This window comes from Lactuca serriola, chromosome 7, assembly GCF_051521515.1.
Source record: "Lactuca serriola cultivar US96UC23 chromosome 7, Lser_US96UC23_V15, whole genome shotgun sequence".
NCBI lineage: Eukaryota > Viridiplantae > Streptophyta > Magnoliopsida > Asterales > Asteraceae > Lactuca > Lactuca serriola.
This window is the reverse complement of record NC_136414.1, coordinates 149,535,952-149,562,872: the sequence shown is the minus strand read 5'-3', so window position 1 is coordinate 149,562,872 and position 26,921 is coordinate 149,535,952. Positions and strand designations below refer to the sequence as shown.

The 26,921-nt window shown below is 39.2% G+C and overlaps 1 protein-coding gene across 1 annotated transcript; it reads left to right on the top strand.

Moving 5' to 3' along the window:
- Positions 1-24,884: 24,884 nt before the first annotated feature.
- LOC145062498 (uncharacterized) lies at positions 24,885-26,669 on the top strand. The gene is made up of 2 exons (XM_079010094.1): positions 24,885-25,605; positions 25,731-26,669. The coding sequence occupies exons 1-2, from the start codon at positions 24,998-25,000 to the stop codon at positions 26,437-26,439; spliced, it is 1,317 nt and encodes a 438-aa protein (XP_078866220.1). The 5' UTR covers positions 24,885-24,997; the 3' UTR covers positions 26,440-26,669.
- The last annotated feature ends 252 nt before the right edge of the window (positions 26,670-26,921 follow it).

Sequence of the window (26,921 nt, the reverse complement as noted above, 5' to 3'; positions counted from 1 at the left end):
GTTGCTGCATTGTTGCGGGTTGAGTCGCCAGAATTGTTTGGGTCGATCAGGACCACTATGATTGAAGTAGTTTGATGAGCGATATGCGGCTTTCGCAGAGACGGCTGCCGCGGCGGTTACAGCGGCTGTAGCAACGGCAAAGAAAGGGGCTAGTCGGGGTTTTCAGTAACGGGACTTCTATTATGCGAAGCCTCCCACATTCGATGGAGTTCAGGACTCGATTGTTGCTATGAGATGGTTATCAGACATGGAGGGGTGTTTCTCCACGAGTTTATGCCCTGCTGATCAGAGGGTGGGGTGTGCTCTGAACCTATTGAGGCTCGGGGCGAAGGATTGGTGGGGATTGACCACGAGGTCATTTTCCGATGCGCAGAGGGCTGTGGTTTCATGGGATCAATTCAGAGGGATGTTCAGTACTCGCTATGTTCCGCGGGATGAAAGGGAGAAATTGGCTCGGAAGTTCCTTAAGCTGAAGCAGGATTTGGAGTCGGTGACTGAGAGCACCGGGATGTTTATTGAGAGGGCGATGTTTTGCCCTGAGTTCGCTTCGGAGCAGACTCAGATGTCCCGATATCCGAGTATGCTCAAGGGGGGGGTATCAGACAGTTCGTGTCTGCGCAGAGGCGCAAGACCGTGTTGGTATCGCAGGAGGCCGCCATGTGGCGTGAGTTAGAGGTTGAGTTGCAGTTGCGTGAGATGAGGCAGGCCCCGATGCAGTCGCAGTCGGCGCCGAAACGGTCCATGACCGTAGACGTTAGAATGGGGGATCGGAGCGGTCACACTTGTGGGAAGTGTGAGAGAGATGGCACCGGAGCTTGTTGGCCCAGTGGTGCATGCCGCAAGTGCGGAAAGGAGGGGCATGGTGCACAGGATTGTTGGCAGTCAGTGCCAATTCGGGATTTCAGGATTTGTTATCAGTGTCGGCAGGTTGGACATTTGAGGGTCAACCGTCCACAGTTTCCTGCAGGACCGGTGCAGGCTCTAGCATCGGCCACCTTGAGGAGTTCAGGAGGAGGACAGGATGGAGCAGAGCCCAAGGGCTCAGGGTCGTGCTTATCGGCTTGCGGCAGAGGGAGACGGAGCAGTGCCGGAGGCAGCTGCGGGTATGATGCTCTCTTGATGTCTTGAGTAGCTTGCGTTGAATGTGGCGTATTGTTTGTGCTGGCGTCTGGTGTGGATTTCGATGCGGTATTCGTAGTTTCGCGGGTTTGGCATGGTTATGGATTGGTGCTTCAGGTTTTCGCTTGGCATTCGTTGTTCCCTGATGGTTTAGTATGATTATAGTTTGGTATCCATCCTTTGGCAGGTTGTGGGTTTGGTTATGGGTTATTGCTTGGGAATTCCGTTGGTCATCGTTCGTGGGGGTTGATAGTGGAGATGCGGCACTGGGTTGAATGTCGGGTAGCATCTACAGTCGTAGAGTGGATAATTGAAAGATCGGATTCTTTTGAGCGGATTGATCAGGGAGGAGATGTGTTTTGCTGAGGGTTGCTTACGCTTGTGTGAGGCAGTCAGTGGGTAAATGTCCTCTTTGTGCAGGATTGTTCTGAGAGGTCGTTAATGACGATCGGTGGCAGTTAGTCAGTGCTTTAGTGGGGGAGAATTAGAAAATTCTCCGGGAGATCGATGAGTATGTGAGGGTGCTTAGCTGCCGGGATTCAGCAGTGTTTGCCAGCGCAAAGTATAGGCCGACGAGAGCGAGTGTTGGGTATGCAGGGCGAGATACAGACCTAGGGCATTTGATTGTGGAGGCCTGAGAGGAGGTCGGGATCGAGCTTGAGTAAGTAAACGGAATTTTGCGATCAGAGTATTGGTACGTTTGAGGTACGTGATGGTTGTACTGCATTAATCCCACGGGATTATGTTGTGCATGTTTCTAGAGCTGGAACCGGAAGGTTCCCAGAGTTAGAACCTGAGGGTTCGCAGAGTTGGGTGTACGGACCCACAGAGATATAGCCTCGAGTGGCTAGTATGTGTTATGAGAGTCGGTCCAGTCATACTGGAGACTCTGTTGGTATTGCTGGATTAGTTTGAGATTTGCGGATCACGTATGTTGCAGTGTGATTGCATTGGAAGGTCTGGCCCTGGGTTGTTGATCTTGTTTAGCGGAGGCAGTGATTTTGATGAGTGGAGAGAGTGCATGGGATTGAGAGCCCCTGCAATGAGAATCAGAGTATGTGAATAGCAGTTACGCAAAAAGGGTGGTGTCGCTTGGGGCGAGCACCGTGGCACCGGTTGGAGTGGCATTATGTTCAAGAGAGTTCCGTGGAAAAGGAAAAGAGGAGGGTATGTAACTCCGAAGGGGGTGCAAGTTCACGAAAGTGAAAGCTGCAGAGTAGAGTTTTGGTTAGAGTATTTCGAGTATGGTTCTGAGCGTTGTGTACGCTGCAGTGGAGTAGGAACCCATTCGGTTGGAATGTCTGTTGAGGCTCAGAAGGGATGCAGGGAGAGAGAAAATTTTAAATTCTCAGTGTGAATCTAATCAGAGTGTAGGGTGGATGTAGTGGTTCATCTTGGGAGATGTTCGAGGATATCATCAGTGTATCGGGTCTTTCCACCTGCGGGTGTTGGGACTAGTTCCGTATGTGTATGTGATGGCAAGAGGTAACTTGTGAGAGTTGATCTGAGAGGGAGAACGGATCTCTCAGTCGGTCCGGAATGGGCAAAGTGGGCTTTGGATCGGGGATCCGGTGGTTCAGGGTTTCCTAACCCTTATGGGCTGAGTGATCGTTGAGATTTGGAGCAGAGTGCATCTTGGGTAATTTCCGATTACAAAGAGTGATGAGCAGTTCAGAGTTCGTATTTAGTTGACAAAGCAGACTCAGCAGGTTAAAGAGAGTTAGTGATCGTTAGAGTTATCAGGAAAGTTATGCAGGCAGACGCCGTTACGAGCATGTGATTCAGGTCAGCGACTTCGTATTTCCGACGGGGTGCTTCGATTTAGGAAGAGGGGTAAATGGGGGGCCCCGGTATGTTGAGTCTTCTCGTGAAGGTGCGAAGGTAGGAAGGGTGGCCTATCGTTTGGGGCTGTCAACGGAATTAGGACAAATCCATGATATATTCTTTTCATGTGTCGCAGTTGAAGAGGTGTATAGCGGATGGGTCAGCAGTGGTTCTGCTAGAGAACGATTAGGTGGATGCGCGCCTGTGTTGCGTTGGGAGGCCAGTGGCCGTCGGAGATCGGAAGATATCGGAAGTGTTTAGGGAAGCCGGAACGTGTGATGCGGGAGCAGCATCCAGAATTATTTTCAGAGTGAGACTTCGAGGGCGAAGTCTAGTTCTAGTGGGGGAGAGTTGTAACAGCCTGGAATTTCAAATATTGATATAATTATGATTTGGGGGTGTTTTAAGAAGGGACTCGGCGAGTTGGAGCCTTGACTCGCCGAGTAGGATCGCAGACCGGGTCGTGGGTTCGCGACTGGACTCGACGAGTCCGATATGGACTCGGCGAGTCTACGCTGTTAGCGAAAAACCCTAACCGTTCAGGTTGGGACGTATAAGAGGCACTCATTGGCCGTCATTGTTCAGTTTAGCCTTCTGGGAAGAACCCTAAATCGAGTGGGTGCATCTGGAGCAAAGTCTTAGGGCCATTGTTGATCTTGGAAGAATTGTTGTGCAAGGAAGAGAAAGGATTGGCTAAAGGAGCAGCAAGGGAGTCACATTCTGAGGAGTGGGGACACAGAGGATACATTATTCAGGTAAGAACTCGAATTATCCTCTGCTATGTTGATGTGTTATGGGATTAGGGTTTGTGAAACCCATTTGGAGATTAGATGGGTTGTTGTGTTGTTATCCAACGTTTATAACCCTGTATTAGTACCCTTAGAGGTCCAGAAGGTCCTATGTTTGTATATTCGGGAAAATATGTATCTCAGGAAGCAGTTTGATCGACTGCATGGCGTGGACTCGCCGAGTCGGATGATCAGACTCGGCGAGTAGCTTGAAGATTCACTGGGACTCGCCGAGTTGTTCTTCAGACTCGGCGAGTGGAGTCGGGGTGGCCCCGCGATTCTTCCAGGAGTGACTCGTCGAGTCAAAGAGAATACTCGACGAGTAGAAGGGAAATCTTAGAGGATTGGAGGACGACCAGACTCGCCGAGTCGCCAGGGAACTCGCCGAGTCCAGTCGAGCTGGCAATGGACTGTTGACCAGAGTTGACTGGTGTGATTCTTAGGGTCAGTTAACGTGGAAGATAGAAGTATTAATAAGGGATATATGATGTTACAGGGAGCTTGTAGCTCGGAGGATCAAGTGCAAGGGAATTTAGGAGTTGCTATCTTCCAGTGTCCGCGAGGTGAGTCTTCTCACTATACTTCACCCGGAAGGGTTTGGTTGTGTGACCGAAAGGTCAAGTATGTTATGTATTATGTTATATGCTATAAATGGAAAGTTAGCTGCTACGCGTGATATACATGCTTATATATGGGCCGGAAGGCAAAGTATTATGTGACAGAAAGGTCGGATATGATATGTGATATGTATGCTATATGTGGTAAGTTATTTGATATATGTGCTTTATGTGTTAGAGTATTTGTATCAGGTGTTATATATGTGTATGGGCCGGAAGGCAATTATGTTATGGGCCGGAAGGCAAATATCTTATGGGCCGGAAGGCGAGTATCTCTTGGGCCGGAAGGCATTGTACAGTTGACCGGAAGGTCAGGGCCTGGAAAGGCGTATGTGCGTAAGGTATATTGGGGAACTCACTAAGCTTCGTGCTTACGTTGTTTATGTTATGATGTTTCAGGTTCTTACAGTAACGCGGGATGGCAACGGTTCGATTGTACACACCGAAGAAAGAGTTGTGTTTTGGAGGATCCTGGTCTTCTATTATAATGAAAATGAAACTATGTTTTGTAATTCGAATGTGAATAAGATTTTGAATAAGTGTTTTTAATATTAAATTGATTATTTAAATGAAAATTTTGTTTTTGGAAACCACGGTGTTACATCAAGTCTTGACCTTTATGAGTATGGAATACTCTAGCCCACTTAGGTTATCCTTTCAGACGTTTTGAGAGGTCTAGAAGCATAAAAATATGATCTTGGCTCTTAGTTCTTCCTCGTGCATGAGTTTGGTTGTCCTAATGGGTTAAGAGGTTAGGGATTTTAGTATTTAGCACTTAATGGCCATGCAAGACCATAAAGTTAAAAAAATTATGGTCAAGGACAATATTTGGGACTTGGATTTGTAATTTGGACGTAAGGGCTTAAGTATTAAGCACTTACTAAGTTTGGAAGGAATCTAGTTGCGTACGTTGGGCATACCAAGTGGCACATTACGCGTAAGTGGTCACGACCTCGCACCTGGTCAACGTCTGAGTATGCTCCGCGTACTAGCTGAGTACACCTAGCGTACTTGGCTGAGTCAACCCAGTTGACTTTTTGACTTTTGGCTTTCACTAGAGTTTGACCACTTTTGACTAAAGGGTATTTTAGGTATTTTGATATTAAATTTAAGTTGGGCCATGATTTGAATAATAGGTATCGGGTGGAGTCAGTATTCAGAGCAGAGATTTATTTAGCTTTGGTTTGGACTGAGAGGTGAGTTTTCCTCACTATACTCGTGGGTCGAAGGCATTAGTTTCGGCTCACTAGATTATGTATCATGGTTATAGGATAGTGTTATGCTAGTATATGATTGATTAGTAGATCTGTATGATTATTCGTATTTGTTCGTTCTGGGCATATATTTTCCTGTGACATATGTCAACATATTGTGGTTGGGTTGAGGCGGTCCTGCTATATGCTGAAGGCCAAGACGCCCGGGGTAGTCCGGATAGGTTGTAGACCCTGTAAGGTGGTCCAAGCAGGTCAAAGGGTCGTAGAGCTGTCCAAATAGGTTGTAGGCCCTGAGAGGTGGTCCAGTTAGGCTGAAGGCTCATATTTGTATGATTTTGTTTGTTGTGTTGTGTGATGGTACTTTGGGGGAACTCACTAAGTTCTGGCTTATAGTTTTAGTTTATTGTTTCAGGTACTTCAGAGGATCGTGCGAAAGCGAAGGCCTGATCGTGCACATCTTCCTATTTATATGATAATGACTTTTAGGACACTCTGATATGACTTTAACTTTGAAACAATGGTTCTTTTTGTAAACAATTATGGATAATGGTTGTTTTTATAAAATTTAAATTTCTATGATTTTTAGGATGTTACAATTTGGTATCAGAGCCTTGGTTTCAGAGAATTGGATGAACATTCGTGTGAATCCAAACTCAAACTAGGGAACTGCAAAAGTTTTTAAAATGGTTTTCAAAAGTAACCAAGATGATCAGTTGGAGCAAGAAAGTATACCCAAGTTACCCACACTGTTATTTGATATTACTTTTATGGTAGAACAGCATGCTAGGGGTAGGCTAAGGAACTTTAGGAATTGCATAATAGAATTGCACGACATATGATGCCCGATAGCCTAGGAATACTTCTTGTATGAAATTGGTATCATTGTTATAGTTTCTTAGTGTATGCATCATAGTTGTACGTAACTAAGATTTTATAACTTGCGAATGTTTGGTTTAGCCTTATTTCATATTCCTTGTTTGGTTGTGGGCTTAGGGTGGAATCAAGTATTTGACTATCTATAGGATCCAGTGTTAAGTATGATTAACATACACGAGTTCTGAAGGGTTGGTGGAAGTTTCATGGTTGAGTAGATGTGTGAGCAGTCGGTTAGGTAAGGCGTGTTTAGCCACTCTCTAGGGAGTGAGGGTAGGATGTATGCGTATCCTAGTGGTTATTTCTAGTTTGGTCGGTTGTGATGACCTTTGATATAAATACGGGTAGGTGTGGAAGGTAGCATGGGCACGTACTACTAAAGGCATAGGACCGGTACGCGTACCAAGGAAGTCACAATCCCAAAGGGTTCGTTTAATTAGAATAGCTTTTATGGTATGCAATACGACATGCCTGATATATTCTGGTTTATTTTCAGTATGGTGCTCAAGAGGGGATCAGGTTTAAGAGCCAGAGTGGGTGGCCAGGATAGGCCAGGATTGATCGAGGATCAGATTTGTGAGATGATTGCTACTGAGGTGGTTACGGTTGTACGAGGATCGATTTCGGGGTCGTTTGGGTCTATCAAGGTTGTCATGATTGAGCTTTTAGATGATCAGTGTGCTACATTATTTGAGGCTGTTGTTGTTGCCGCTACCACGGTTGTTGTTGTTGCAGGGATTCGAGGGGAAAGATTTTTCTAGTACAGGGACTTCGACAATACGAAGCCATCGGAGTTCGATGGATTTCAGGACCCGATTATGGAAATGAGGTGGTTGTCTGATGTGGAGGGGTGTTTCTTCACATGCTCTTGCTTGTTGAACAAAAGGTCAAGTGTGTCATGAACCTTCTCCAGTCAGGGGAAAAGGATTGGTGGAGATTGGTGACTAGCTCGTACACTCTTGAGCAGAGAGTTGTGGTGACCTAGGAGTAGTTATTTGAACAAGGTATGTTACCCTGGTGGCGAGGGAAAGGATGGCTTAGGAGTATCTAGATTTGAGACAGGGGACTGAGATTGTGATTGAGATCACCAAGATGTTTATTAAGAGGCCTCTTTTCTATCTTGATTTTGCTGCTTTTGAGTAAGCTCAGATGACTCGGTACTTGAGCATGCTCAAGACGGATATCTTCCAGTTCGTGTCTACCTAGAATTGTCTTGTAGAGCTTTTGGAGGCCGCAAGGAGGCGAGAGATTGAGATGGAGCTCAAGGATAGGGAGCGGAGGCAGGCTTTAGTGCAGACGCAGCCTATGGTGAAGTGGTTCAAGGCTGCTGATTTGAGATCTCGAGGATAGAGGTGCCGCACTTGTGCCAAGTGCGACAAGTTTCATGATGGTTCTTGTCGATCTTCATTTGGATGCCACAAATGTGGCAAGGAGGGGCATTATGCCAAGGATTTTCGTCAGCGGGTCCCAACACTGAGCACCTGAATATATTATCACTATGAACAGGTTGGCCATATTAAGGCCGACTGTCCCTTTCTCACTGTAGGACCGACACAGGCTCCGACACCGCTACATTGAGGATCACATATCAGCGCTAGGGTATGGCAGAGCCTCTGAGGGCTCGAGGTCGTGCTTTTCAACTCACTGCAGAGGATGCTAGGGTGGCATCAGACATCATTACTAATATGTTTCCATTTATTATTTTGTTAGTTATTTTATGGTATGCTTATGTACATGCTTATGCTAGGTACCTTCTCAGTGAATTCCTTGATTTCTCTTGTGTTGTTCGACTCGGGTGAGAGTCAGTCCTTTGTATATCACTCTTTTAGTAGTGGTTTTGATATGACTCTTGGGGAGCTGGAGTGTCCGTTGCAGGTTTCTATCGCCAACAAACACGAGATTTCTGCATCGACTGTTTTTTGGGATTGTGTTTTGGAGATTTTTGGAGTGCCTTACCCGATTAATTTGATCCTTATCCCCATGGGAGATGTGTGCGTGATTTTAGGGATGAATTGGCTAAGTAGATTTGGGGCTATGATTGATTGTGAGGGTCAGTGGGTTGTAGTTCAAACACCAAGTGGGGGAGAACTGGTTATTTATGGAGAAGATACCAGAATAGGGTCAACATTTTGTTCTGCTTCCTGCTGCTAGGGCTCGACAATATATTCAACATGGTTTTATGGGTTATCTTGCTTATGTGGTTGATGTTTGAGTTAGGAAGCAGGAATCGGTTTTAGATGTGCCTATTTTCATAACATTTGTTGATGTGTTCCCGGAGGAGTTGCCCAGTGTGCTTCCGGAGAGACATGTTGAGTTCATGATTGATTTGGTTCTAGGTGTGGCTCCAATTGCTAAGGCGTCGTACCTATTGGCAACACCAGAGATGTAAGAGTTGTCCTTTCGTCTTCAGGAGCTATTAGGAAAGCAATTTGTTAGACCGAGTAGTTCACCGTGGGGAGCATCGATTTTGTTCATCAAGAAGAAAGATAGTTCACACCATATGTGCATTGATTATCGAGAGCTAAACAAGTTGACGGTGAAGAACCGTTACCCACTTTCATGGATTAATGACCTCTTTGATCACTTGCAGGGTGCATCTTGGTTCTCCAAGATTGATCTGAGGTCGAGGTAACATCAGATGAGGGTTAGGGAGGAGGACGTAAAGAAGATCGCGTTTCGAGCTCATTATGGTCATTTAGAGTTCGTGGTGATGCCATTTAGGCTCACCAATGCACCTGCGTCATTTATGTATTTGATGGATTGGGTGTGCAAGCCGATGCTCGATAGATCAGTTATTGTATTCATTGATCCTATCTTGGTGTATTCCAAGACTAGGAGCAACATGAAGAGCACATTCGAGAGCTTCTGGGAGTTTTGATGGGAGAACAGTTGTATGCCAAGTTCTCGAAGTGTGAGTTTTGGTTACGAGAGGTCCAATTTTGGGGACACATCGTTAACAAAAATGGGATTTTGGTCGATCCGGCCAAGATTGAGGTCGTAATGCAGTGGGAGGTTCCGAAGTCTCCCTCGGAGATTAAGAGTTTCTTGGGTTGGGCAGGGTATTATCGGAGATTTATTCAGGACTTCTCTAAGATTGCGGTACCCCTCACTTGTCTGACAAGGAAGGGCGTGGATTTTTGTTGGGGGCCGGATCAGCAGACTGCGTTCAAGACATTGATGCGGAAGTTGTGTGAGGCCCCAATGTTGACCCTCCCTAAGGGTGTTGAGGATTTTGTGTTATTTTATGATTCATACATCACTGGTTTCGGCACGGTGCTTATGCAGCATGGGAGATTTATTCCTTATGCCTCTCGACAGTTGAAGCTGCACGAGGTTCACATCTCGTTTCTAGCAGAAGTTCCATGAGGAACTAGGTACAAAGTTGCATCTCAACACTACTTATCATCCGCAGAGGGACGGTTAGAGTGAGCGAACTATTCAAACACTTGAGGACATGTTGAGATCTTTTGCCGTAGATTTTGGTGGGAATTGGGACTCATACCTTCCTTAGTTGAGTTTTCATACAACAACAACTACCACTCTAGTATCGATGTGCCGCCTTTCGAGCTCCTCTATGGGAGGAAGTTTTTCACCCCAATGTGTTGGGGAGAGGTTGGTCTTAAAGTCATCGGAAGGAGAGGTAGTCATTTAGACAACAAAGCTCATTCAGCAGATTAGGCAGAGACTTCAGGCAGCTCAAAGTCGACAGAAGAGTTATGCCGACAAGCGTCAACCTGAGTTGGAGTTCTAGATTGGGGACATGGTCTTACTGAAGGTATCACTCTGTAAAGGTGCAATACGATTCGAGAAGAGGGGTAAGTTGGGTCCCTGGTATATTGGGCCATTTTGGGTGATCGCCAGGTTTGGCATGGTAACATACAGATTGGATTTGCCTGAGAAGTTTAGCCAGATCCATAACACCTTCCACGTTTCGTAGCTTCAGAAGTGTATGGCCGATGATACAATAGTTGTTACCTTAGAGGATATTCAGGTTGATGATCACCTGAATTATGTGGAGAGATCAGTGGCGATTTTGGAAGGCCTTGTGCAACAAGGTGGTATCTTTAGTCAAAGTTCAGTGGCAACATCAGAAGGGTTACGAATAGACATGGGAACCCGAGTCTGAGACACGGGAGCATTACCCGGAGTTGTTCACAACAACAGACTTTGATGACGAAGTCTAGTTCAAGTGGGGGAGAATTGTAACATTCCGATGATGAGGTATTTTCAATTTTCACCTTATGTATGAAGAATAATTGCATTTTAGCCCTTGTGTATGAAAAATGTTGCAAAATGGCCCATAGTGGCATTTTTGTAATTAGGGGGTCGGGCTCACGTACGCTGGGGGTACGTTCCTGAACCACAAGCCCTAATTTTTAGGGTTTGGGCCCTTTATAAGCATCATTATCTCCCCAAGGCTTATTCCCTCATCATCCTCCAACCCACTTTTGTCTCCCGAGCAAACCCTAATCCATTTGGAGCTTTCTTGAGCATTGTATGTGTGTTTTGGTAATCTTGAAGGAGAGAGGCAGAAGAGAAGATCATTTTGGAGGAGTAGGACTCTTTAGATCTAGAATTGCATCATCTTTTGGCATAATTTGGAGGTATAAAGTTCTAAACTTGGCTTGTATTTCTTTAGATCTTTTTAGTTCCTGATTCTTTATGAGTATGGCATACTCTAGCCCACTTAAGCTGTCCTTTCAGACGTTTTGAGAGGTCTAGAAGCATAAAAATATGATCTTGGTTCTTAGTTCTTCCCCATGCATGATTTTGGTTTTCCTAATGGGTTAAGAGGTTAGGATTTTTAGTATTTAGCACTTAATGGCCTTGCAAGACCATAAAGTTGGAAACTATATGGTCAAGGACAATATTTGGGGCTTGGATCTGTAATTTGGATGTAAGGGCTAAAGTATTAAGCACTTAATAAGTTAGGAAGGAATCCAGTTGCGTACGTTGGGCATACCAAGTGGTACGATGCGCATACGCGGTCAAGCCCTCGCACCTAGTCAACATCGGAGTACGCCCCACGTACTGGCTGAGTACGCCCAACATACTTGGCTGAGCCAACCCGGTGGAATTTTTGACTTTTGGCTTTGACTAGAGTTTGACCAATTTTAACCAAAGGGTATTTTGGGTATTTTGATATTAATTTTAAGTTAGGCTATGATTTGAATAATAGGTGTCGAGTAGAGCCGGTATTCGAAGAAGAGAATATTCAACTTTTGTTCGAACTAAGAGGTGAGTTTTCCTCGCCGTACTCGTGGGTTGAAGGCACCTATGTCGGCCGACTATATTATGTATCTTGGTTATAGGATAGTGTTATGCTAGTATATGATTGATTAGTAGATCTGTAAGATTATCCGTATTTGATGGTTCTGTGTGTTATGTTTGTCCATTACATATGTTGACATATTATGGTTGAGTTGAGGCGGTCCTACTTTGTGCTGAAGGCCATGACACTCGGGGAGGTCCGGATAGGCTGTAGGCCCTGTGAGGCGATCTATTCAGGCCGAAGGCCCATAGAGCAGTTCGGATATACTGTAGGCCCAGCGAGGCGGTCCAGTCAGGCTGAAGGCTCATATTTGTATACTATTGTTTGTTGTGTTGTGTGATGGTACTTTGGAGGAACTCACTAAGCTTTAACTTACAATTTTAGTTTATTGTTTCAGGTACTTCAGATGATCATGGGAAAGCGAAGACCTGATCGTGCACATCTTCCTATTTACATGATATTGGGTTTTAAGACACTCTGATATGACTTTACTTTATGAAACAATGGTTCTTTTTGTAAACAATTATGGGTAATGGTTGTTTTTTCTTTTTAAAAAATTCTATGATTTTTGGGATGTTACGCTGTTAAAGTTAACAAAAAATGGACCAAAACCACAACAAAACTTGTTGAAAATGACAAAATATGCAACTTTTCAAACGATTAGACCTTAGCCACATAAAATGAGAAATCATACGTACCATTTTTTCAATTTTGTCTATTTAAAAATTAATAAATCTTAGCTAACTTATAGAAATGGTATTTATGTTCGTCATAACTTCACAGTTTAAGTCTAAGTAATTCAAACTGAATTGTTCTCATGATTTCAGTTTTTTTTTGTATGATTAATGCCCTTAGCTAACACCATTAGAACGAGACATAAAATGACCAATTTATCCTATTTTGTGTTTTTTCTATTTTATTGTTTTCTTACTTTTAATATTTATCGTTATATCATATTAATGGCCTAATCGCTCCCCAACACACTCATCTTTTTCTCTCCTCTATTCTCACGTACAGTCGTAAACCACCACCATCATTATCGGTAGTTAGAGCGGCACACACATATGCTTTCTAATTCTTCACAATAAAAGACACAAATATTCAAACTAGATAAATGGTTATAATTAATCAATTATATAAATTTCTACTTTCGAAAATTTAAAAATAATTAATTAATTAATTCTTACAAATTATACATAGTTTCGTTGTTTGTTCTTGATTATTAAATATGAGGCGTAACACTTCTATATGTTTAAGCTTCTTATTTATAATAGCTTCACAACTATTCTTTATAGGGTTTTAGCTTCATCTTCAAACCATGGCTTCTTTAAACTCAACTTCATCGTTTGGATTAACCAAGAGGAAATCACTACAATCCAAAATCCCCACTAGATCCCTTCTTCACCTTTCGTGATCTTAGAGCTTCGTAGATAAACGAGATCCTTTTATGTTTCATTCTTTCAAACCCTAAAATCAAACACACCGCCACCATAATATGGGTTGGGCGGCCTTCTTTGTTTTCATATAGACACATAGTTATCTTTGAAATTAACGAACATCAACATCATGTGTGACTGTATAGATAAAGGAAAGATTAGAGATAAGGGAGATCATAGAGTGGTGATTGCATAAAGTTACCTAGAAATGGTGGTGTCTTGTTAAATATGAAGATCGTGGTTAGATGGGAGGGTTAGGCTGAATCTATGGTATTCTCGTAGAGGCGAAGGGTTATACTCAAACTCAAGGGATTGATTATGAAGAAACTTTTCTCACCGGTGGCTAAGATCAAAACTATTAGGATATTGTTTTACCATAGTTGCATTTTATTATTTTGAAGTATGGGAATGGATGTAAAATTGCTTTCATTAATAGAAAACTTACAAAGTATATGTACATGACACAACCAGAGGGTTTTGTATACACTAAATGCCCAAATAGAGTGTGTAAACTTCAGAGATCCATCTATGGGCTCAAAACATCATCTTGCACTTGGAATATTTGTTTTCATGAAAGGTTAAAGAGTTTAGATTTTCAAGAATCAAAGAGGAGTCATGTGTTTATGTTAAAGCTAGTGGAAGTGTTGTAGTCTTACTAGTGTTGTATTTTGATGACATACTAGTTATAGGAAACGATATCCCAAGGTTACAAAGTGTGAAAAATTGATTTGGGAAATATTTCGTTATGAAGGACTTAGGAGATGCAGCATATATACTTGGTATAATAATATATCAAGATAGATCAAAGCGTCTAATTAGACTTAGCCAAAGTACATGTAACATCCCCATAAATATAGAGTAAAACTTTTATTTTTAAAACATACTAAACATTCAGATATCATTTGTTCAACCAAGATAATCATAGTAAAAGTTGTAGTATCAAAACATAAAAATAGATAGTGCGGTAATGTCTAGTGAATGCAATTTAATTAAGTCTAGCTCTCCCCCTTGCTACTCGAAGTACCTGAAACATTTAAACTTAAAACCGTAAGCACACAGCTTAGTGAGTTTCCCCAAGATACCACATAGTAATACGGGCCTCGCCCAAACATATAAATGAGCCTCACCCAATGATAGAACGGGTCTTGCCCAACATGCATAACGACTCTTACTCGACGGGTCTCGCCCAACATACATACACACATGCAAGATTAACAAAGGCAATCTAGCATCCTACATAGTATAGTGAAAAAGAATCACTTGATTCTAGCAAGCAGAATCTTAACACCACTACTTACATGAGTTAGAAGAACTTCTCTCTCTACACCCCTACAACCCAAATAACTCTACTTAGATTACTTCCAGATTACATGTATATTATACTTTATTTTTCCTTTTACTTCTTAGTACTTCCTTGAACTATCATGTAGGGTACCCATACATATTTTTATTCATCCTTTATTCAATATTAGGGCATGTTTGATCCCAAACATATGCTTAGGTTCACACACACACACACACCAAACACACACAACCCTAAATCGGGGCTTACTTCTTGTTTCAAACATACACCCCCAACCAAACTTATAACACATGATATGAGTTGTGTTTTAAATATAATACATAGTTAAAAATCAGATTTTTGTGGACCAAAACAATCAAAAGTGGAGCTCTTTGGCTCTAGGGTTTTTAAGGTAAAATCAAGATAAAAAGGTGTTGTTTTCTTGGTCCAAACACCAACACAAGATCCAATGAATTAAGGATGCTAAGAGATATTCCTAAAAACCTTAAACCTGGTGTAAAACATATTCATAACCTAACATGAAGAACCAAACTCATACGATACACAAAATCTCGAAACATGAGTTCATAATGAGATTTTGAGGCAATCTGAGGCCATAATGTTTTTTTAGAAGTATTATCTTGCTACTAGACACCAAAGGGATCTAGAAGTGACCTTACACTTGGCTAAAGCTCATAAAAATACACATAAACGTTTTTTGAAGCAAAATCCCAAAATATGAGAGCATATGAGAATGTCAAAGTGTTTAGAAGTGTTTTCTCGATTTTAGTTGCTTACACTTGATCTAAAGTGTAAATAGACATAAAAGACATCATTTGAGACAATTAAAAAGAGTTTAGAACCCTCCAAATCGATAAAAAAGGTTTGACAAAACTGAAATCCCACAATTAAGTGGTTTCTCGATTGTACAAGGTTACAAGAGGCTCCTCCGGCCACCACGATACCAGGAATGGGTCAAGGTGTTGGATTAGGTATCTAAGCCCATAACTATATTGGTATAAACTTAAATTGATAGTAGCACAGTCCTTTTAGGTTGCCTCAAACCTAGCAATTGGACATAATGATTTTAGAGAGAGATTAATTTATATGTGAATAATAAATTAAATAATTGGTTTATTAATGTGTTATGAAAATAATATATTAATTAGAAATCATATTATTTAATTAATAATTAATCATAAATTAATTGGAATTAATTTTGGGATTAATTGGATTAATTAAAAGTACATAGACTGTTTTGTTAATTATTAATAGTTGAGAAAGGAAGCCTCTAGAACCCCTTAGAGGGGGTGGATGAAAATCTCTAGGGGTTCCTTAGGAGATTTTGTACATGGACCCTTGGACAAGGGGTTATGGGTTGTTTGGTCACCAAGAAAAGGATCTAAGAGATTTCCCTTCAACCCTAGCTTTAGCACCAAGTTTCCTCACCTATATAAGGAGCCTCCTACTCCTTATTTAGCCCCATGCCTTCTTCTCCATAGCCTTGGACAAAATTATCTCCTTTCTCTTAATTCATTCTCTTGTTAGCTTGAGTGTGATTTCATTAGAGACACAACAATTATGGTGCTAGCTTCCAAGAGATCTTCAAGAGGAATTCTAGTTGTTTACTATACTAACTAAAAGGTATGTAATCCTAAAACCCATTAATCAATTTTCGAAAATTGCTTAGGGTTTGCAGGTTTCTTTTGATGTTCTTAGTTATAGGTTCAATAGAGAAAACATAGATCAATATTAGGGTTGCATGCACACTTAAGAGTTTAAGTTTGTTTGTTTTTGCATAAAACCCATCAGTGGTATCACAACTTGGCTTGTTTTCAATTGAATATGCTATAATGGTTGAATTGATCAAATTAGGGTTTATGACAATTAAACCCTCTAGGCCAAGAATTTCGAAATTAGGATTTCATGGACCCTAAGTTTCGAAAAATTTGTAAGGGATGAAACCCTTACCTTGCCTCCCAAGTAATCGATTTTGGGAAACGGTTTCTTGCCTCAAATTTCGACAAGGAGCTAGGGTTTTAAGAACCCTAGCCTCCACCCTCCTTGTTTTCGAAAATAAGGGCTAGGGTTTGGAAACCCTAGCCTTCTTCCCCAAGATTTTGAAATTGGCAAGGGTTTTAAGAGTTTCCTTATTTGATAATCGTTAGTTTATTTTGATTAAAAGGAATAATTACAAATTTGGAATCCTTAATTGATTTGATTTATTTAATTGTTAATAATTAAATCATTTATTTTAAATTTAATTAATTGAATAGTAATTTCGAAATTTAAAATATAAACCCTAGTATTTTGAAAAGGTTTCTAAAATACACCTTATACTATATGTAATTAAAAGTTTAATTATCAATATATGTATAAGCCTAAGTCAGTCGAACTGCTAATACACCTCATCCATGAAGCTAGTCCATAAGGGGGTATAAGGAAATTGCTTATAAAATGGTAGTTGAATGGGTGTCCACTCTCACCCAGCGGTATTTGGTGTTGCCCTCCCTCCTTGAGGTTGAGGATTCAAGTCCCGTCGTGGACATAAGTGGATTTAAGGAGTAGTTTAGGAGTATGTTAGATTTGCCGTTTCAAAAAAAACTATTTTATTTAAACCCCAATCTTAGTTACTTTAGAAAAAATGTGAATTTATATGCTAACTCATGAAATTGCACATTATATTTGATAGTAGTTAGTGGAGCGCGTGTGGTTAACCGACACACTAATAGTGACTATAAAGAGTAATAATGGGCATCTAAAAATTATCTTCAATTAATGGAACGCTTGTGGTTATCCGACACATTAAAATGAGATGATAAATGACATCGAGAGTGCCAAACTAATTTGCATGGTTATTCACATCTTGTTTCTGATCCGCGATATCCCAATCACAAATGGAAGAGCATAATATGAGATTAAACATGCCATTGAATAGTTTCAATGAGTCTCAAAAGATCTAGGAATTTCACTTAACTTAAGTTCCTTCAAATTTCGTTCTTCGATGGTGAAATTGGTAAATCATCATTTACCTACCTTTATAAAATTTACAATTAGATTACGACATCCCTTTTTCTAGGTTGTGAATTTTTTAGTTGGATCCTAGCCTTAATATTTCATTTTGGGTTGTTATATTAAAGATTTTTCATATCTAACTAAAATTACCTCTCTTTTACTGATGGTCAGAGTGAGCGGACTATCCAGAATTTGGAAGATATGTTATGGACATGTGTTATGTATTTTGGAGGTAGTTGGGATATATATCTTCCTTTGGCGGAATTGTTGTGTAACAACAGTTATCACGCAAATAGTGATCGACCTCCTTTTGAGATGCTCTAGGATAGGAAGTGTAAGACCCCAATATGTTGGGGGGAGGTCGGTCAGCGGGTCATGCAGAGTACCGAGGTGGTACTCAAGACGATAGAATTAATTCAGTAGGTCTGCGACAAACTTCATACATCACATAGTCAGCAGAAGAGCTACGCAAACAGACACCGGCCAGACTTGGAATATGTAAATCATTAGTGCAAATAAATGTAAGGTCTGTTTATGCTTATGTTTCTGTATTGACGATGACATCCCAATGTTTTAATATAAACAAAATACATTTCTTTGGAAATCCTTTGATAATATCTTTATCATGTTTTCTAGGAACAAATTCCGCAATATTATTCTTTAAAACGGATACTCTGATTTTTAAATAAGAATAAATAATTTTTTTTAAAAATGACCGTGAATTTGGGGATGTCACACGTGATGATTAGACGGAAACTATGTAGTTGAAGCTTATTTTGTCACAACTAGCAAATTAGAGTTAGATCTTAATCCATGTACAAGATGATTCCTCCATGTAAACTTACAAAAATCTCATCTAGTGAAATTCGAAACTCCAATGCCATTTTAGTTCATACTTTCACATATTGTGATTCAAACCCAAAACTCGATCCAATAAGCCAAACCCAATCATTTTTGGGCCTTAATCCATAAGTTCTCAAGCTAAAACCCTTATTGGACCAAGACTCTCTTAGTGGGCCTTATTGGGCCATAAACAACCTTCTTGAACCTTATTGGTCCAAAAACCCACTTATTTAATCAAGTTGGGCCGGAACCTCCTATCTTTGGGCCTTAAAACCCGAAAGCCCTTTCTTTTGGGCCAAAAAATCACTATTGGGTTGGTTAGCCCATTTAAAAAAAAGGGGGAAAAAGAAAGGGATATTTCACATGCCACCTCATTTTTATCTAGCATACTTCTATGCTTTTGACCTCTATACACCCATACATATCCCATCACCTAACAAAAAGTCAAACAACCTCTTTCCCCCCTCCTCTCCCTTATTCTTGGCCTAGACACCACAAACACACAGAAAACACTCTCATCTCCTCACTTGTTCTCTAAAGAAGCTTCCCTATTGTTCCTCTAAGCATTTTCGAGATTTATCATCAACAAAGATTGAGTTTAAGCCTCTTGATCAACCACCATTTCGAGATCTCTCAAGGAACTCAAGCTAGGTTCAAAGTTTCATCTCCTTCTTCATCTACATCTCAAAACCCCCAAAGGTGAGTTCATACCCCCTTATTTTCGGTTTATAATGTTTTTGGGGGAGGATACAAGTGCTTTTGTGTTAGATCTATGTATATGTGCATGTTTATGTGTTTAACTTTTAGATCTTTACTTGAAAATGAAGTTTATCACTTAGATCTTCATAAATATCATGAGAAAAGTATATTTTGTCTCATATATTATATGTAAACTTGTAGATCTGGGATTTATACACTTCAAATAGCAAAAATGAGTGTTGTGTTCAAAGATTTATAAACTAAACTCAAAAATCAGCCCTTGACAGAAAAGTTTTGGTCCAATATCGAACTGTTTTGACCCCCTTAATGGTAATATTTTTCAAAAATATTTTACATGAACAAAGTTCAGGTTTATACCTTTAAAATGACTACTCTCACGTTTTCATACGATTTTTCTACAATTTTTGGCGAATTTTACAAAACTGCCAATCAAATTTGAAATAATTTCGGACCAGCCTGTGAAGGTGACAAATTTCACACTTTCTAGAGGCCATTAAAAATTATGAAAAAAATTGTGAACAAATTAGACAGAATTTTCAAACTTCCAGAATTTACGGATCCAAATTTCGACTTACGATGATTTTTCTACAAACTTTCCAATAACTAGGTCAGAAAAGCCGAAAACCAGAAAAATGTGTGTTTTCACAAAAATCAAGCCAAAAATGATATTTTTGACAAAATTGGGTTTAAAAATGATATTTTTACCACAAACTAGTCGTAAACACAAGTTTTGAACAAAATGGGGACTAAAGTGTTACTTTTACAAAAATTGGGCCTTAATTGTAAATTTTTGGCTTATTGGGCCAAGAACGTCATTTTTACAAAAAGTGGGCTTTTTATATCAAGTTTGTAAATAATCGAGCTAAAATAAACAAAACAATAACAAACGGGTTAAAAACGATATTCATATCCTTATTGGGTATGGAAATAAGTATATACATGTTTAGTGGGCCTTAGTGTCCTTTTACAGGTTTAGTGGGCCTTAGTGTCATTTTACATGTTTAGTGGGCATTGGTTGTCCTTTTACATGTATATTGGGCCCAAGATACATTCATATTCTTTTTGAGCCTGGAAATAATAGACACATATAATGGACCTTAGTGGTCCACTTACATGTTTATTGGGCATGAGAATGAGTTTTATATGTTTTTTTTTTTGTGTAAACTTTGATTAAGGATCTAGTAAGACTTTTCGTTTGGCACCATATGAGTGTACAAATGTAGCTTGTAGTTATAACCAGAGTCTCCCGAAGAGAGAGCATGAGTTTGTGTATAGATCTATACGGGGGTGACACCCCCACATCTGAGCTGTTTGCTACAGTTAGACTAGGACAGTCTAGGGTGACAAACCATACCTTGTTCCGTCGGCGTCCCAAAGACGCAAAGACATGCGAAATTGTCATTATTTAGTATGGTTATAACGACTCACTTAGAGGAATCAACGTTATAAGATTTACTGTAAACCATTCTAGTTTCTTTTTGGATAAAACGGGAAACCATTCTATTTTCTTTTTGGATAAAACGGGAAACCTTCTTTTTGATAAAACGGTAATCTATACGCACTGGTACTTAACCACGGGGGTTGAGATTTTAGCATTATCTATCGCAGACAACATCGGGTTGTCTGGAAATCATTCTCTTTCTATTTTCGCAAACATTAACACACATGCATTAATATAAGGTCAAACACAAATACTTCAAACCATTTCTTTTTAGAAAATATCGGATTTCTGAAAGCACTATGAAAACTATTCTAAACAAGTACAAAAACCATTTTTATACAAAACTGCTTATGAACTCACCAACTTTTTAGTTGACGCTTTTCAAAACGACTTGTATTCTCAGGGATCAAGTAACAGGTAGTAAGTTCGACTAGGAGATCAAGTGGTGCAACTTCAAGAAATTTTACTTTCTTACTTATGTGTAACTGATGAACAAGTTCTATATGTAAACTATGTAAGTGTGTATTTCTAATGTATGATATTTGGTTGCTATGCTTCATTTATATTCAATTGTTATGATACTGTACACGAAGTCATCCGCCCCCGGACGTTTCCGCCGTCCAGGTTCGGGGGTGTGACATATTTGTTTCTTCTACCCAAACGAGAGAAACGATATTTATAGGACCCTCGATGATTTGGTGCTGACATATAAGTGCTTGGACGAGCCCTGACTAAATTGATGTATAGTCTAATGTGTTCATCATAGATCTCTATCAGTAAACATAATCTTATACACTTAGATTGACATTTTTCCATGTATCATGTTCATATAAATATCTTGTAGAACAAATGAATATTTAATATCTTATCTCAGAGTTGTCTCTTGTTTTTAATCAGAGTTCGGCAGTTGCATTGGATGGCACACTCTCTGTTGATTATGATATTAAACCTCATATATTTAATGACTTTTCAAAGTGAGAGACTATTGAAAATAATATCAAATGTCATAACTATTTGTAATATTTCTAATAATAACCGGGTCTCTTTGGGTTACCATCAAGACCCAATTGAGAAATTAAATGACAAAAAAATTAGGAGAAATTAGTTTATTAATTTCTTATCTTATGATAAATTAACTAGAAGGTAATTTGGAATTAATTAATTTTAGTTACAAGATGTTAATTAATTAAAAGGTTTAATTACTCGGAATAGTCTAAGAGCGATTTCAACAAAAAAGATTAGCTTTGACACCAACTTATTGTATAACTATAAAAAGGGAGTTAGAGATCAAACCCTAGTTGCCCATTCCTTACTCCCAATTATGTGCCCCACTCTCCTTTTACCCCCTCGTTAGCTATGCAACACACTCTCATTAGGGTTTGTGTTTGGCGATGTCCTCCCTTTTCCAAGGTGTTGTCTTATTGCTTAGTTGGTGATCTTAGGTGTGATTCCATTAAAGAGATTATGGTTTGAATCATTGACATTCAATCAAAGTGGCAAGAACAAGATTGCAAGCAAGGAACTCTTTGGATAACAAAGAGGTATGCAATTCTCATCTTTCTTGTAGTTGCAATAATTGTACGAACATAAGATCCTTATAAGTTTTAGTTTGAACATATGATTAGAATTATAATATGCTTCCACTGACCACTGCAATAGATTATTTGTTAGTGTGTTCAAAACCTTACAAATTGTTGAATTTGTGCTTCTGATGTGGCATTATTTCCTATTTGTTAACGTTAATTGATATTATAGTTGCTCAAAAAGGCGCCATGCATAGTTTAAGAACTTTATGGGATTCAACCTCTTTTGTTCCGAGCTTATAGGTAACAATCGAATTCTTAAAAAACTAATATCTTAACCAATTAAAAAAAATGTAAAGTGAAAAATAAATATGTCAACTCATCAACTCAACTGTAGCAGCCCGGTGACCATAACCATAAGGTGTGATTTGAAAAAACAATAAACTTGGATGGTATTACATATACGAAGATAATAGTTCAATAAAATTTTTTATATTTAATATTTTTTGAACGATTATAATACTTTGTTATATTTACAAATCATTTTTTCAAAAATAAAACAACTAGAACTAAAAGTGCCTAATTTTTAAACTTAATAAAAAAAAAGACTTTTTGCAGCCCAAGGGAAGGATTTCTATAGTTTTCTATAATTTCCTTTGGGTGTCTTCGGCAAAAATTAGCTGGTAGTAGCGGGTAGCTTGTAGATTATAGCGTTTTGTTAAACGCTACATGAAGTAGTATATAAATTTGGAACATTTTGTTTAAACTAAAGATTAAAAGCTTGTAGTGCCGAACGAGACTTTCTGTTCAAAATGTAGTGTTTTATCAAACGCTAAAAGTTAAAATGTCTCAAACGCTCCATATATTTTAATTTATTACAAGACCCGACCCGACTTTTTTTTGACCTATAAACCCATCGTACGCTTTTGTAAAAAGGGACTAAAATGGGGACAAATTAAGGTGGGGTTGGGGGTTTAGCTTAGGATTGGGTGGAAGACGGAAAATTGGTTGGATTTTAGATCCCTTTCTGACCCTATCAACAGCTGTCCACCATTGTTTGCTTACCCAACTCCCCCTACCACCCAATCACACCCTTTTTTCTTTCTATTAAATTCCACCCTTTTAATTATTAAAATAAATTCCACTAAAAACTCTACACCAACTGCAGCAGTACAAAACTTGGAATTTTGAATATTGGATTCCTTTCTCATAAACTTTGTTAAATTACAATTTGAGACATAAACTATACTCCAGTTTAACTTTAATGCATCATGCTCTTTTTTTTTATTCATATGGTTCTTTTCTTTCCCATACGTGTTTTAATTTTGTGGTTAGGTCATGAATAAAATTTGTTATAATGTTATATGTGGTCCTTCCTATCATTAGAAAACAAGTATCCTTTCAAATTAGTTAAACAATTGCAATTTGATTATTTCACATATTTCTTCTTTATTTTAAATTTATAAATAAGCATATGGTATTGAGACTTTTAATTATATCTAAAATAATATATATACAACAATCTTCAAAAAGCAAGCATCAACTGAAATGTGATAACTTATATATGAGATAGAATACATACAAATTATCCTACTATAATTTTGCATATACATACAATTGTTTTATTTTTACTGTTTATCCCAAAATACTTATAAAAAAATCTTACCATAACCCAGTCATTTCAATTGCATCTTTGACTCGGATTGTATCGATAAAAAACAAGAACAACTTCTTGTAGTCCGTTATACGTTGGGTAATTAAGGCAAAAGAAAATAACCTCAAACTTCTTTTATATATATATATATATATATATATATATATATATATATATATATATATATATATATATATATATATATATATATATATTGTCTTTTTTATAAAGGACGAGAACAAAAATAGACCTAGTTACAACTTGTTTGTGTGGAAAGGTTCTGTTTTGAAGATCTTGTTTACGACCTTAATAATACATAAACTCATACATCAATAGCCATATAATGATAATGCAAAGTATTATATACCATTTGCGAATTGTATATTGTTTTAATTTTGTTTAGCCATATTCATTGGGGTCAATGAATTTACATCCTCTAGAGTAGTTGTCTACTTGTGTGTTTAAGCTTAAAACTTCGTATATCTTGCAAGTACCATTGTTATATGTGAGATAACATATTCATGCAACTAATAAACATGAAGTTGGTTGGTATTTTTGAAATAACATATTTGATATTAGCATATATATCACTGACTTTTATGACATCAATTTTCGACCTACATAAGAACTTTTATCAATCATTGTATTTTGCACTAACTTAGAAACAAACATAACATAAAAATACAAACACACACAATACAATTTAGTGGACATCTTACTAAAAATGACACCAAAACATATGCAATGATTATATAGCTATTATTCCAAAGTGATTACATTACAAAATGCAAAACACACCTTGTTTAGTAAGAAATTAATTATATATATATAAATACTCATAACTTCAGTTGGCTGATTTCCAACCAATTAAAAATTCCACATACAAATATTCCATCAGAGTTATCTTATACAAGAAAAATTAGTTGACTAATTTTCCCATTAATTGAATCATATTACAAGGGAGATGTATCCATGAAATATGCAAGGGTGATTAAACTTTTGAGGGGTGTGAATTAAAATAATGAATAGTTGATGGACATATAGTGTAAATAAGGTATATTATTTTAGATCCATTATTTTATTTTACTTTTATGCAGATGTAAATAGATTCCATCAAATCGCTGGCATCTTGTTTGCATACGTGCACCCAGCTCATTCTTGCACGCATGTCCATGCATATATTTAATTCCATTATTCTTCTTCGTAATTTCCAGCTGTTCCCTATATCTGATAATATAGTATTGAATGTATATATACAAGCAATTTGCTTTCTCAATTTCTTAGTTTTTGCTTTCAAATTCTTGAAGAAACCCACTGATTGTGGGAAAAAGTAAAAAGGGTATTGTGTTTTTGATTGATAATAACGGAAGGACTCAATGGATCCGTGTCCTTTCGTGCGATTAGTAGTCGGAAGTTTAAGTTTGAAATTTTCCGGCGGTGGCGCCGGTAACCCTCCACCGTCGAGCTGTTACTGCAAGATTAAGCTCAAGAACTTCACCACCCAGATTGCTGATGTTGCTTATTGTGCTGATAGCGATGTGAATCAAGTTAACGATCAAGTTCAGGCCTGTTTCAATTTCAAGAAATCGGAGTTTGATAAGGTGGTTGAGAAATCTAATGGATTGAAGATCGAGGTTTATTCAGGTAGAAAAGGGAACCCGATTTGTGGAGTTGGGTCGGGTAAGCTTATCGGGGTTGTATCGGTTGGGTTGGATTCAAAGGTGGTTGACGGCGGTAGTAGTAATAACTGGGGTGGTGTGGTGGTTCAGAACGGATGGGTGGCCGTCGGTGATCGGAGCTCCAAGAAATCTGCTCAGTTGCATTTGAATGTGAGAGTGGAGCCTGACCCACGATTTGTTTTCGAGTTTGATGGCGAACCTGAGTGTAGCCCACAAGTGTTTCAAGTCAATGGGAATGTTCGTCAAGCTGTTTTTACATGCAAATTCAGTTTCAGAAACTCCGGCGATCGGAATTTGAGATCTGGGTAAGTTATTATATCGGTTTTCTTCTTGTTTTCAAGGCGTTCGACGTATTGTCTGAATGAACGAAATAGTTTATTTCTTGTAATTTGATTCATTATCTTACGATTTGTTTTTGATGTTTTAACAGATCATCAATCTCGGAAGTAAACGCCACCGGAAACTGGTTAAGATCGGTGAGAAGTGATAATGAAAAACCTGTAAAAGAGCGAAAAGGATGGTCGATTACAATCCATGATCTTTCGGGTTCACCGGTAGCCATGGCGTCAATGGTGACACCATTTGTGCCGTCACACGGAACAGACGACGTCCGCCGATCCAACCCTGGTGCTTGGCTGATCCTCCGGCCAGGTCACAACACATGGAAGCCATGGGCAAGGTTAGAAGCATGGAGGGAGTCCACCGGCGCCGACAACCTCGGCTACCGTTTCGAGCTCCTACCAGACGCCGCCGTCGGCGGACTTGACCCAATCACCCTTTCAAACTCCACCATCAGTTCCAAACACGGCGGGAAATTCACCATCGATATCAGTAACGGAGCCTCTCCGATGACCACACCAAACGGCAGCTTCGACTCCGGATCCGGGTCGGGTTCCGGGTCGGACTTTTGGTCCGCGACATGGGCGCACTTAATGTACCAGGGTTTTGTGATGTCATCAAAGGTGGCCGGTGGAGGGCGGTGTAGTAAACCGGAGGTGGAGATTGGGTTTCAGCATGTGACATGCACGGAGGACGCGGCGGCGTTCGTTGCATTGGCGGCGGCGGTGGATCTAAGCGTGGACGCTTGCCAGCCGTTTTCAAGGAAGCTCCGGAAGGAGTTGAGACACGACGGAGAATAGTCGCCGGAGTTATTTATTAATTTGCTCATTTTTCAAGTGGGCGTGAGGATCTTTTTTTTTTTTTTAATTTATTTTATTCTAGAAACAGAGAGTGTACAGTGAGATTGCTTCACGAGGTTTTAATTTTTTTTGCTTAATGAGTTTTTTTTGGGTGATTAATGCATGTACAGTTGTTTACAATAATATTCGTGATTTGGGATTTGATATGATATCGAATCGGTTCGTATAAAGTTTGCACATGGTTTGTAGATCTTAATAGGATACATAAATCATGTTTTAAAACATATTTTTTGTACTTGAAACATATAATTCAATTGTATATTGTAATAATTGCTGATGATCATTGATTGTAATTACAACTTGATGTTTTTGGTAGCAAATTGTAAATGAAATATACGTTGTACAATAGTTGTATGAGTTGTAAGTACTCTTCGGTAAAAACAAGGCGGTTTGTTTACTGTAATTTAATGTTAGTTAAAACT